At 45.2% G+C, this 12,873-nt stretch overlaps 1 protein-coding gene across 1 annotated transcript in view; it reads left to right on the top strand.

Moving 5' to 3' along the window:
• Nucleotides 1-12,873, top strand: part of Nploc4 (NPL4 homolog, ubiquitin recognition factor) — a 52,741-nt gene that overhangs the window by 18,801 nt on the left and 21,067 nt on the right. The window contains exons 8-12 of the mRNA XM_005069816.4: nucleotides 209-388; nucleotides 2,630-2,716; nucleotides 4,556-4,627; nucleotides 5,340-5,466; nucleotides 10,422-10,582. Of these exons, the coding sequence (XP_005069873.1) occupies nucleotides 209-388; nucleotides 2,630-2,716; nucleotides 4,556-4,627; nucleotides 5,340-5,466; nucleotides 10,422-10,582 (627 nt within the window). The remainder of the gene's footprint in view (nucleotides 1-208; nucleotides 389-2,629; nucleotides 2,717-4,555; nucleotides 4,628-5,339; nucleotides 5,467-10,421; nucleotides 10,583-12,873) is intronic.

Below are 12,873 nucleotides of genomic sequence, written 5' to 3'. Positions count from 1 at the left end.
AACACAGTCTGAGACTTCCACGGGCACCATGTATGCAGGTAGTGCTGAGACATGCATACAAGCAAACATTCCTATACATAAAAACAAAACTAAATCTTCAAAGCAAAAACAAAGCGAGGCAATGGTTTCATGTTTTTTTATTTTTCTTGAAAAAAAAATAGTTTCTGGTGGAATGTTTTGACTTAAGTCTACTTTTGTTATTCTACAGAAATACAGACATGTGGACAATATCATGTTTGAGAATCACACTGTTGCTGACCGCTTCCTTGACTTCTGGAGAAAGACAGGAAATCAGCATTTTGGATATTTATATGGACGGTACACAGAACACAAGGACATTCCCCTCGGCATCAGAGCTGAAGTGGCTGCAATCTATGAACCTCCTCAGGTATATGAGTGCAGGATCTACCATGTGTGAAGGTCGGGGTTCTTTTTCTTACTCTTTATGTTATTAATTTTTTTTTTGAGACGGGGTTTTTTTTTGTGTGTGTGTAGCTTTAGCTATCCAGGAACTTGATTTGTAGACCAGGCTGACCTTGAACTCACTGTGACCCACCTGCCTCTGTCTCCCGAGTGCTGAGTGCTGGGATTAAAGGTGTGGGCCACCACCACCCAGATAATTGTAGAGGTCTTTTTATGATGCCTTGTTTACAAAGAAACAGTTAATGGTAACTGAGACCCCACAGAGAGACTACGCCACAGAACATGGACCATGGAGTTATACCCGACCAGAGTGCCACTGTGTAAGCACAGAGGCTCAGCTCAGTTTTGTAGTCTCTGTCATGGAGAGTGTGGCAGTTCTATTTAAAACATAATTGAGCTGGACGTTGGTGGCGAATGCCTTTAATCCCAGTACTTGGGAGGCAGAGGCAGTTGGATCTCTGTGAGTTCGAAGCCAGCCTGATCTACAAGAGCTAGTTCCAGGACAGCCTCCAAAGCTACAGAGAAACTCTGTCTCGAAAAACAAAACCAAACAAACAAAAAATACATAATTGAAGCCCAGTGTGGATATTCATCCCTTAGATCTAAGCACTTGGGAGAATTGAATGGAGTTCAAGGCCAGCCTGTGCTGCATAGTGAATCTGAGTCAGTCCAGAAGAAAAAGTGAGACACTGTCTTAAATAGAAAAAAGGCAGGATGTGATAGCCAGTACCACTGACCACAGCACTGAAGAGGGGAGAGGCAAGCGGTGGCTGCAGTGTAGCCCTGGCTGGCCTGGAACTTACTTTGTAGTCCAGGCTGGCCTCAGATTTGGAGATCTGCCTGCCCTTCCCTCCCGAGTGCTGGGATTAAAGGTGAGCGCCAGCTCCTCCCCCAGCTGTCAGCTGTTGCTTTCAGGTCAGCGTAGTCTGCAGTAACTCTGAGGCTAGACACCACTACATAGCCAAAGGCTGTCTCAAAAGAACACCTCCTTCCCCCCCAAAAAAGAAAGCCCCAAACCAGCAACTATACACAGCACACATTTTTGGGGAAAGAACAGAAACTTTTGGCATTCTGACTGTTGCCGTCAGTATCAGTGTCCCATGTTGGGGGTCCCAGTGGTGGAAACCCTTGACCTCTTAGCACCACCTGCCAGCACCAAGTCAGCCCTTGCTGCCGTGTCATTGGACAAGGATCTTATATTTATGCCACGCTTTGACATATGTTCTGAATGTGTTAGTGTTTCCTACCTGGTGAAATCCCGCAAACATAAAATCCATTGCTATTTTGTTAGAGCTTGACTAGTTTACAGGCCTGAATTCCATTGAAGTCCCTTTGCATTTTAAGTCCCTGTGAGTGGGGTTGGCTTAGAGTGATACTTACTCATGGTTTTGGGGCTGCATTTAAGTAGAAAAGTAAGATTTTGGTAATGTGTGTCCACTTCAGGAAGTGACACCTATTACCACTTAAGAGTTCTTTTCCTCTAATTCTTTTTGTTTGTTTCCAAGACAGGGTTTCTGTGTGTAGCCCTGGGTGTCCTAGAACTTGCTCTGTAGACCAGGATGACCCCAAACTCAGAAATTTTCCTGCCTCTGCATCCTGAGTGCTGGGATTAGTTATTCACCACCACCACCTGGCTTACTCTAAATTTTTTACATTTATTTATTTTGTGTGTACACAGTGGAGGTCAGAAGACAGCTTTTGGGAGTCCATTATCTCTTCCCACAGTGAGTCCTGGGGGTAAGCTCAGGTCACCAGACTTGGCAACTCCCAACTTGTTGCGCCGCCTGTCAGTTTAGGTTACATGCGAGCCAGCCACCCCAGCGCTTGTGGAATGCTCAAGCTCAGGGTTCCACCTCCTACTGCCATGTCACAGTTTGGGGTGTCTGTTCATTTTCTGTTGTTAGATTGTCCCTCTGGCTCAGTGTCTTGTCTGTAGGACCAAGTGTGGCCTCTCCAGCAGTAGGGCACAACCCACCAAAGCCGTTCTGGGATGTCTGCCAGCCAAGCTGTTTGGAGCAGAATTACCTATCCCCAGGAATTCTGGAAGCCACTCCTTTCCCAAGGCCAGCCTTCCTTGGGGCCCATTTGTGTTTGTAGCTGTAGATCTCTTCAGCAGGGTTGAAGCTGGTAGTCGGAGGTGGAAGTTGTAGCAGCACCGCTCTTCAATTCTGTCTTCTTACTGTTTTCTAACTGTGGTTCCTCACAGATTGGTACACAGAACAGCCTGGAGCTTCTGGAAGATCCGAAAGCTGAGGTGGTTGATGAGATTGCTGCCAAACTTGGCCTGAGGAAGGTATGAGGCCTTCGCCAGCCAGGTGGTCTTTGGGGAAACCTAGGGCTCCATGCTGGGGAAATCCACATGTGCAGTGGAGTGGCTAAGTCTGGTCTGGGATCAAACCCCTAGGTGACAAGATCAAGTGTAGGCTCAACCCCTTTGGACCCTCATTTGTATTAATTACTGCAAATAGCTTTGATGGGTCTCTGACTTAGAGTGAGGTGAGAACACTTTTCTGAAGTATAAACGCAAAGGCACATGTGTGTCAACCCTGTCCTCAGCCCCCCCCCCCCAACAGTCTGAGGCAGGATGATCAAGAGTTCAAGGGGAGCCTGGTGCATGGATCAAGACTCTTAATTATAAAACCCAAGTAAAAGGTTTGAAGACATAGTTTTTCAACTTGCCAGTCACAGTGCCTGAGGACAGTTTCGGTGCTGGTACCTTTCCTGCTTCAGCATTGGATTTCCTCTGTGTAGTGCAGGTCATTGAGTCCGGCTTTTTTGTGGTCCCTGGGACAGTTAGTGACAGAAAGTCTTCTCAGTCCATGCTGTAGCTTGCTTCACACCTTTGACAAGGGTCCTAGGAATGGTGGGCTGTGCTTTCTTGTTTTGTAGGTCACAATGTTCTCAAACGGAAATCCTCCTTCTCAGCCTCCCGTGTGAGGGCTACAGATGGAGGCTAACCTCCCTGGCTTGTTAGGGTTTAGGGACTCACTGAACCATGAATTTGAACACATGGGGGAGAGTTCAGTTCAGTGTTAGTAGCCATGTAAGTTTTGCCCCTTATTTGAACAGAGAGGAATGATCTGTGGATTGCTTTATCTTACCTCTCTCCAGGTGGGCAGGAAGCTCAGGAGCATGACTGAGGAAGGCATAGCGTAGTTTTACCTTGTTGAGGCCAAATACCCTACAGGTTCTGGAGCCAGCACCTCAATGCCAGGTCAGGGTTTAATGCAGGAGAGACTGTCCCAAACTTGTTTCATCACATCATAATATAAAGTCTGAAGTTACTTGTTACTTCCTCAAAACTCAAGTTCCTTGACAGGCTCTTACACAGCCTGCTTTGGACTGTGCCAGTTAACTGGGTCCTGTGTTTGCTTTCTCTGCTCCCATCTCTTTTGGTTTGTGCTCATGTGAGCATTGTTACAGCCGTAGTGATCCATAGTGTACCAGTCCTATGTGTGCACAGTGGTTTGAAGTGCTTAGTCTCGGGGCCATCTGTCAGTTTCCCAAGGATGCAAGTGATGCTTTGCTTGTCCTCTAGCTCCAGTCTGACTGGCTCTCACTGTCTTCTGACTCTGGAGGCCAGGGTGAGCCTAGATGACAGATCACGCAGACCTCTTCACTAGGTGTTCAGGTTGCACAATACCTGGATTGTGGGATTGGCCTTTAGGAGCCCCTGATGCAGCTTTAGACCTGTGCTGCCTGGCATGGGGAAACCTCTGCTGTAACACTCCTTTCATCTCAGCTGCCTCTCTCCAGGGAGTCTGTTTCTTCCTTGTAGATGACACACCCCAGGAAAACTTACTGCTTGCTTCTTGTCTGTCTTCTTTTCGGAGCATATGCTCCTTCTTGCCATGTCCTATTGGTCTCATTCACAAGATGCTCTGACTTCTAACAAAGTGTGGGCTTGAGTGGTCCTAAGCAGAGTCTGTGTGATGGGTGCATGTTTGTCATGGCAGCACCAGAGGAAGGTGCCAGTTTCTCCCTGGCAGCAGAGTCAAGGAACTGTTTGCTCTCAGTTTTACATGGCTCAGGAGCAAGAAGGGTTGTCTGAAGGCCACTGCTTTTATGCTCCCTGGACAGAAGCCATCTGTTGTATGGAGATACTCAAAAGATGCTTTCCTTTTCCATTAAGGTTGGATGGATATTCACGGACCTTGTCTCAGAAGATACCCGAAAGGGTACAGTCCGATACAGTCGGAATAAGGTGAGACGGAGACAGGAGTGTTGCTTGGCCTGAAACCTCATTAAGGTAGTGCTGACTTGGATCTCTTAGTCTCTGCACAGCTTGCACATAACTTTGAAGACACTCTTCTTAGTTAAGGCTCAGCCTGTTGATTCTGTCCCACAGCAAATCCCACTCACCCTTACTTGCAGCCCTGTGGGAGCGGTTTGCCCAGGGCCTTCTGCCCTCCTAGTTTGGGTGGTTTTAATATGAGTCCCATATGGCTAGGAAGTACAAGTGTTTGTCTCAGTGTATTGCCTCAGGTATTTTTGAGGTGCTGTCGTTTAAGCTCTATTTTTTGTAACAAGGATCTCAGTGTGTTGATTGGCCTGGAACTCACTGTATAGACCAAGCCGACCTCAAACTCACAGAGTTTCACTTGCCTTTGCTTCCCAAGTGCTGGCATTAGAAGCTCTTTCTTGTGTTTTTTGTTTTGATGTTTGAAATTTGTTTTATTTATTCTGCAGGTGTGCTATGGCACACCCGTGGAAGTCTGAGGACAGCTTGTAGTTGTTTCTCTCCTTTTACCATGGGGTGCCTGGGGATTGAACTCAGGTCAGTCAGCCTTAGTGGCAAGCATCTTTACCTGCTGAGTCTTCTTGCTGTCCCAGCTCTTTAATATTTTCTGCAAAAGAAATGGAAGCTTGTTTTGACACATGCTGTAAAATTTGATATCCCGCCTCTCTTGGCTTAGGACACCTATTTCCTGAGTTCAGAAGAATGCATCACTGCAGGAGACTTTCAAAACAAGCACCCCAACATTTGCCGGCTCTCTCCCGATGGTCATTTTGGATCCAAGTTTGTTACTGCTGTGGCCACAGGTATAAATGGGGCAGAGGAACGTCAGCGATACCATTGCCCGTTACTGTGTTTGCTCTTCTTTGCAGCGACTCTTGTCCTTGGCTTTGTTAGAATAAGTTCCTTAATGAACTTTGACGGTAAAAATTCTCAGTTTAGCATCATCCGTGAGACTGGGGCCAAGTCAGGACTTCTCCTTGGCCATCCATCCTCGGGTCTCTCATCACAAGTCTAGGGTAGCTCTGGCTTTTGGATATGCGCCCTTTTCCCGCAGCTAGAAATGACTTTGCAGGAAGAGAGAATCCCTGCTCTCGTGATTCATGTCCACTCCACATGTGAATGGGAATGCCATTCTAAAAAATTCTATAACGTTCCTTTGGGAGTGATGTGTGTTAGATAATACATGTCTTATACATTGTAAATGTACAGTAGGTTGTAGCCTATGCAGACATGTACTAGGTCTTTGATTACATCCCTTGGGTGCGATCCTACAGAAAAGTGAGACATAGGGCCATAGAATTGAAAGGTGTAGGGATTTAGAAATTGGAGAAACAAAATGTAAGCGTGTGATCCACTTAGCTAGGATTTTAACAGAAACACGGTTTCTGACTTGGAAGCCCTCCTCTCTCCAAGGAGCCAGCAGTCTCTTGTCTCGGTGACCTACTTTCTGTCTCTTAGAACACCCTCCCAGTTCACACTGCCTGAGTCAGGGGCCTAGACCCTGTCTTTGTCGCCATTAGGTTCCGGGTTTAAGACACTACCACATTGCCAGGATTTTTAAGCCTTGTTAAATGCTAGCAAGCTTGCCTTTCCTATGGCCTGTTTAAATTGACAAGTGTCTTTTTTCTTTCCTTTTTTTTCTTTTTCTTTTTTATTTTTGAGTGAACACCTTTCGAGGAATGAGTGAGAGTATCTGTTGGCATCTTTGTTGTGTTGATAATAGAGGGATGTTAATCATTGCACATTTGGATTGGTGGCATATTTTTGTACATTGTTGCTAGAGTTGAGTGCTGAAGGTAGTGAGTGGAGATGTTGGCTGGGATTAAGAGCACCAGAAAGTCCTTTCTTGTGAGCAGGTAGGACACTGACACAATGGCAGGTGTCAGGCTACTTTGTGGTCTGGGTACACATAAGGGTAAACCACAGATCCGACATCTCTCTCGTGATTGCTAGGGTGATGGCCTCCTGAGGTGCTTCATGCTTTCTCTTGCTCAAGCCAAGCTGTTTGCCCTTTCTTCACAGTTTTGTAGTCCTGGAACCCTCAGTGGGTATTACAGTCATGTATGTGTGTGTGTTTTTATTAGGGTTTATAAAGTAGCTTTGATCGTAACCCTGGATCATAGTAGACAAAAGGGGGGTTGCCTACATGATCGTGTAGGGAGTGGGGATGTGGGTCAGTTCTTACTGTTTGTGAAACCTCTATATCAAGCATCTCTAACACCCCACAAAAGCTGGCAGTGCCCCTCATTGAGACAGCTGGGGCACCTTCACTGAAAATGGGTATTTTGGGCATCTGTGGGCTCCTATAGTGATCCATCTAACCTTTTTAATTTTTCTATGGGGAAATTGTCCCATGAGCCACAAGAACTGGCACGTTTTGGGAATTTTAAGTAGTTTACATCTTGGAGACTGCCACCTTCAATTATTGAGTCACATGCTTGTTGAAAGTTTGGAAATTAGATCATCCATGTCATTTGCATTGGTGTTTTGCCTGCATGTATGTGTGTCTGAGGCTGTAAGATCTTGGAGTTATAGACAGTTGTGAGCTGCCATGTGGGTGCTGGGAATTGGACCCGGGTCCTCTAGAAGAGCAGCTGATGCTCTTAACCTGTGAGCCTTCTCTCCAGCCTGGGACACTGGTTTTCTAACTCAAAGGAAAGTGTACTCCTTCTCCTGTGTTTAGGGTCTTTTGGCCAAGGGCAAGTAGGGACCTTGTAGAGGTCCTGGGAAATACACCTGCTACAGTCCCATCTTCCTTGCTGGAGAGGAAGTTGTGAGCCTGCATGTTTATGGACACATCCTATGAGTTGATCCCTCTTTTGTGGCTGGGTACCCAAGGCCTGGCCCCTTGCCTTTGCCTACAGCTTTTCTGGCTTGGATATGTATAGGGGCTGGCTATACCACATGTGAGGCCTTCAGTGTTGGTTACATGTTTGGCTCCTGGGCTGTAAAAATGACTTTGAAGACCTCAGATTCAAGGCAACTCAGTTCTTTTTGTCATTATCACTTTCCAGTATGTGCCCAATTTGTGTGTGTGGACTTCCTAGCAGAGGCTCTGCAGGGAGTGAGAGTTAACTTGCCCAGCCTTTGTGAGGTTTCCTAAAAGATGTGTAAACAATGTGTGTGATGCGGTTCTCCTCCTTTTGGGAAAGGAGTGTGCATGTAGCTCGTTACTTCCAGAGGGCACCTGTGTGCACTTACTCCTCAGCCCTTCCCCCTTCCTTTGTGATGTTAGAGATGGAACTGAGGGCCCAAGCTTGCTGGATCTGCTTACTGACCTATATCCTGAGCTCTTTTTAAGGGTGGGGTGGGGAGGGGAGGGGAGTATCTCATGAGGACCAGGCTAGCCTGAAACTCCTGATCCTCTTGTCTCTACCTTACAAGTGCTGGAATTAGAAACAGGCATCACCATGCCTGGTTTCTAATGCTTTTTTTTTTTTTAGTCTCGTAAAATTTTTCATTTCCCAATGACTTGTCACACTTAAATGACTGATCTGAAAACCAGCCCCAGTTTACAGTACCCTGATTGTAAGTAGTTGTATTCCTCCAACTTTGGTCTCTGCATTCTAAGCCATGAGCTTAAGTATGTGTCTGCTGTCCTATACACTGTACAGCTGCACCTGGGTGGCTGATGATATGTAATGGTGGTCTGCATTAGAACCAAAGCGAAAGTGCTAGGCTCTGGACAGGACTTGGGGAACTGGTTCATGCAGCACTGTGCAGTCAGCTGCAGCTGGCCTCGTGTAGTGGTGAATCGCTCAAGGGCCACCTCGCCTTTGGTTCCACGCTTTCTGATGGTGTTGTTCAGGTCTGGGTCAGATGTATTTGAAAAGAAGATGAACTGAATCTCTTTCCTGATTTGTAACTGTTTTCAAACTGAAATAGAGATGAATTTTTATTTTTTACTTAGTTATTTTGGTTTTTCAAGACAGGGTTTCTCTGTAACTTTGGAGCCTGTCCTGGAACTTGCTTTGTAGACCAGACTGCCTTTACAGAAATCCTCTTGTATCTGACTCTGGAGTGCTGGGTTTAAAGGTGTGCGCCACCACTACCTGGCAGAGATAGGATTTTTTATTTTATTTTATTTTATTTTTTGGTTTTTCGAGACAGGGTTTCTCTGTATTGTTTTAGAGGCTGTCCTGGAACTTGCTCTGTAGACCAAGCTGGCCTTGAACTCACAGAGATCCACCTGCCTCTGCCTCCCAAGTGCTGGGATTAAAGGTGTGAGCCACCAATGCTCGGCTAGAGATAGGATTTTTAAAAATCTCCAGCACTGTAAAAGAACATTGGACACAAGTTGTCCTTGTATGCAGTCCTGATTCTTGGATCATACCTACCCATGCTACTATCCTCACCCTCCTAATTTCAGGGCTCCAGTGTAACCAACTGGATGGCTGTCTCTGGAATAGCCATTTTTACTATCTTTGTCCTTAATTTAATATTTTCTTAAAACCAAATTCACATTTTATTATAAGCTTTTTTTAAAGATTTTTTTTTCTTTTTTCTTTTCTTTTCTTTTTTTTCTTTTGGTTTTTCGAGACAGGGTTTCTCTGTATTGTTTTGGAGGCTGTCCTGGAACTCACTTTGTAGACCAGGGTGGCCTCGAACTCACAGAGATCTGCCTGCCTTTGCTTCCCGAGTGCTGGGATTAAAGGTGTGCACCACCAACCAACGCCCGGTGTGGAGTAATTTCTTTTCTTCTGTCATGTGGATTCTACTCACGCAGACAATAGAAGCCTTTACTCACTTTCTCTCCAGACTTAATGTTAAGGCTTTATGGGTGGTGCTTGGGAAAGAGGGTACACTATAGGGCAGTCAGTATATGTATCATTAGTGTGGAGGGCTGTAGAGACTGTTGAGGTACACATTACTACAGGTCTAGGCCGTGTCCAGGTATTCACAGAATGACATGCCTGGGCACTAACTTGATATGACCACATAGGTTTCTGTAATCTGGAGAATGCTGTGTATATGATTTGTGTGCTATAATCAGTTTTCTATTTTTATTAGAGAGGGAAGGAGGGAGAGGAGCGAGACGGGGGGGGGGCACATGTGTGCTCATATAGGAATGGAAATCACTTCTTCCATTGTGAGTTGTAGGTCTCAAACTCAGGCCAGGCTTCAGACTTTTGTGACTGAGCCTTTTGGTCTTCTGTTTGGTTTTGGTTTTGTTGTTGTTGTTTTGAACCGTTTTCGTGAAGCCTAAGCTGACTTTAAACTTGCTATGTAGCTGAGGATGGCCTTGAAGCTCTGATCCTCCTGCCTCCGCTTCCCAAGTACTGAGGGTGCAGACATTGACCACTATGCCTGGTTTATTGCCAGAGATTGAACCTAGGACTTCATGTATGCAAGACAAGATCTCTGCAACCCAGCCCCATATCTATAGTTTCTGTTGTATCACAGGTGTGCTTTTCATTCCTTGCCTGCAAATGAATCTGTTCTTGTTCCTAACCCTCTTCACTCAGGTGACAGTGCTAGTGAGGTGCAGGGCAGTGTCTGCCTTCATACTTTCATGTTCCAAACTGATCGTCTGTGTGCTTTAAGGGCTCTAAGCACCCACAGAGCTCTGTGCATGAGAGTGTAGCAGTAGACTCGACAACCTGTCATAGATGGCCCTTGGCTGTGGAAGAGTGAACAGTTTCCAAAGCTTTGTGCTCTGGCCATCCTCCAGATTGCTTCCTACCAGTTGTAGCATAGGTGATGTGAATGCTTCCGATTACCCTTTGGTAGATTTTCTTAGAAGGTTTTTCTCTTACAGGTGGTCCAGACAACCAGGTTCACTTTGAAGGTTACCAGGTATCCAATCAGTGCATGGCACTGGTCCGAGATGAGTGTCTTCTGCCTTGTAAGGATGCCCCTGAGCTCGGCTATGCCAAGGAGTCCAGCAGTGAGCAGTATGTTCCTGATGTATTTTATAAGGTAAAATACAGGAGAAAAAAAATATTAACAATGTGTAGGACAATGTGGCTATCTTGGATGAGTGTGACCTGTGTGTCAGCCTTTGTGGTTTGGAGCCCAGCTTATGGGTCAAAGCATCTGTCACATTTCTGGAGCTTATTGTTACTTACTCAGGCTTTGATGGCCTTTTGTGGCATAGCCAGAAAAGGAAACAGTCATATTTATTTGGCTTGGGCATGTTATACCAAATCTGACCATTGCAGCCCATTTTTGCTTTGTAAAGATGAGAGTCATTTGGACCATTGTTAGAATTCTGCCTGCTATAGCTACTCAGTTTTTTGTTGTGAAGTTTCCAAGTAAAAGAACAAATAGCAGATTTTTTTTTCCTTTTATTTTTGTTTTTCAAGACAGGGTTTCTCTGTGTATCTCTGACTGCCTTGGAACTCTCTGTAGACCAGACTGGCCTCAAACTCTCAGAGATCCACCGCCTCTGCCTCCCAAGTGCTGGGATTAAAAGTATGTGCCACCACCTTTTTAAAGTATCTTTTACCAAATAAGAAAGCAACCTCCCCCCCTCCCTCCTTCCCCCCTCTTGTTTTTCTCCCCCCCCAATCCCTTGTATAACTGTTGCACTTAAGAAATTATTGGTACTTCCTTAATCCTGTTATTTCCTTTGTTTGTCTGGTCTGTCATGAGAGCATGCAGGAGTGCTTCTGAGTGGTTCATAACTCCTTGGGGTTAAGATGCCCATTCACCGTGTGTTTAAGAGAAGTATCAATTGAAGCAAAAAGGACTATAAAAGCAAACATTGAAGTAATCCTTTTAGTCCTGCCATGGACTTTGTGGTTGATTTTTTTTTTTTAATACGCTGTATAAATTAAACCTGCACCAATATTTACCTAAGTATTGTTCATCACAATGTCATCTATGGTCATAAAATTGAAAGCGATTAGATAGTCCTATAACAAAGGAACATAATAATCACACATCCTGTTAGATTGCTGTATATGACCCCTTCAGTGTGGTATTAGCCAGTTAGAGATATCAGACCCTAACCCTCATGTAAAATTAAAAGCAGATACATGAAGTGTCATCCTGGTGTCTTGTAAACATGTAGTGGGTGCATGTGTGTGTGTGTGTGTGTGTGTGTGTGTGTGTGTTGTGTGTGTGTGTGTGTGTGTGTGTGTGTGGTTTTTTTGTGTGTATATGTATGTGTGTGTAGTTTTGTGTGTGTGTGTGTATGTGTGTGTGTGTTTTGTGTGTGTATGTATATTTGTGTGTGTGTATGTGTGTGTGTACTTTTCCTTGTATTCACAGATAGGGTGGGAACAGGGAGCCTGAGTGTGCAGTATGTCCTGTGCCTGCAGCAGGGAAGCAGGAAAGAGCAGTGGGCAGAGACTCCTAATGCTGGCAAAGAAGCTGGGAGACCTAAATGTGTCTGTGTGTGCTATAAGAAAACAGTGGAGGCATTGGCTGTGTGTGGACAGCCAGTTATCCCCAGAGGAACCAGGCTGCTTTTGCTTATTCCCAGGACTGTCAGGAGTGAGGGTCTAGGAGTCGCTTTGTTTCTCTCAGCTGCCTGCACTCCACATAAGGACCATTGGCTGAGCATATTCATTGTGATCCTGTGGTTTCTGCAGAAAAATAGGAAGAAGACATTTGATAACAACTCCACCTGCCTCTGCCTCCCAAGTGCTGGGATTAAAGGTGTGCGCCACCACCGCCCAGCAGTAGCAGGCAATTGTGAACACAATGCAGGTGCTGGGAACTGAACTTGAGTCCTCTGGAAGAGCAGCCAGTGATGTCGACTACTGAGTGATGTTCCTAGCCACAATGACAATGTTTGCCTTTAGATTCTTTTTAATTTAAAAGAAAGAAAAGAGCTGTCGTTAGAATAAATGAGTACCTTTATTATTGGTGACCAAATCCAAATAAATTTCATTTCATTAGTTGAGTGTTGATTGCTACTTCAGTTATTTCTGGTTGTTGTTACAAACTAGCCACATCTTTTTTTTTTTTTTTTTTTTTTTTGGTTTTATGAGACAGGGTTTCTCTGTTTTGGAGGCTGTCGGTCCAGCCTGGCCTCGAACTCACAGAGATCCGCCTGCCTCTGCCTCCCGAGTGCTGGGATTAAAGGCGTGGGCCACCAACGCCCGGCTACTAGCCACATCTTACAAAGGAAAAAAATAATAATAATTGCTGGGCATGAGAATTTTGAGTTTTGGTGGATGTTAGCTTGCCCTCCAAAATTTTTTTCACAAAGTAGTGTATCTGTCCAGCCAGAGCCATATACTAAGACCCTGTTTTCAAAA

This window comes from Mesocricetus auratus, unplaced genomic scaffold (assembly GCF_017639785.1).
Source record: "Mesocricetus auratus isolate SY011 unplaced genomic scaffold, BCM_Maur_2.0 Super-Scaffold_100007, whole genome shotgun sequence".
NCBI lineage: Eukaryota > Metazoa > Chordata > Mammalia > Rodentia > Cricetidae > Mesocricetus > Mesocricetus auratus.
Note: the sequence above shows the minus strand (reverse complement) of the source record. Positions and strands in the feature narration are given on the sequence as shown.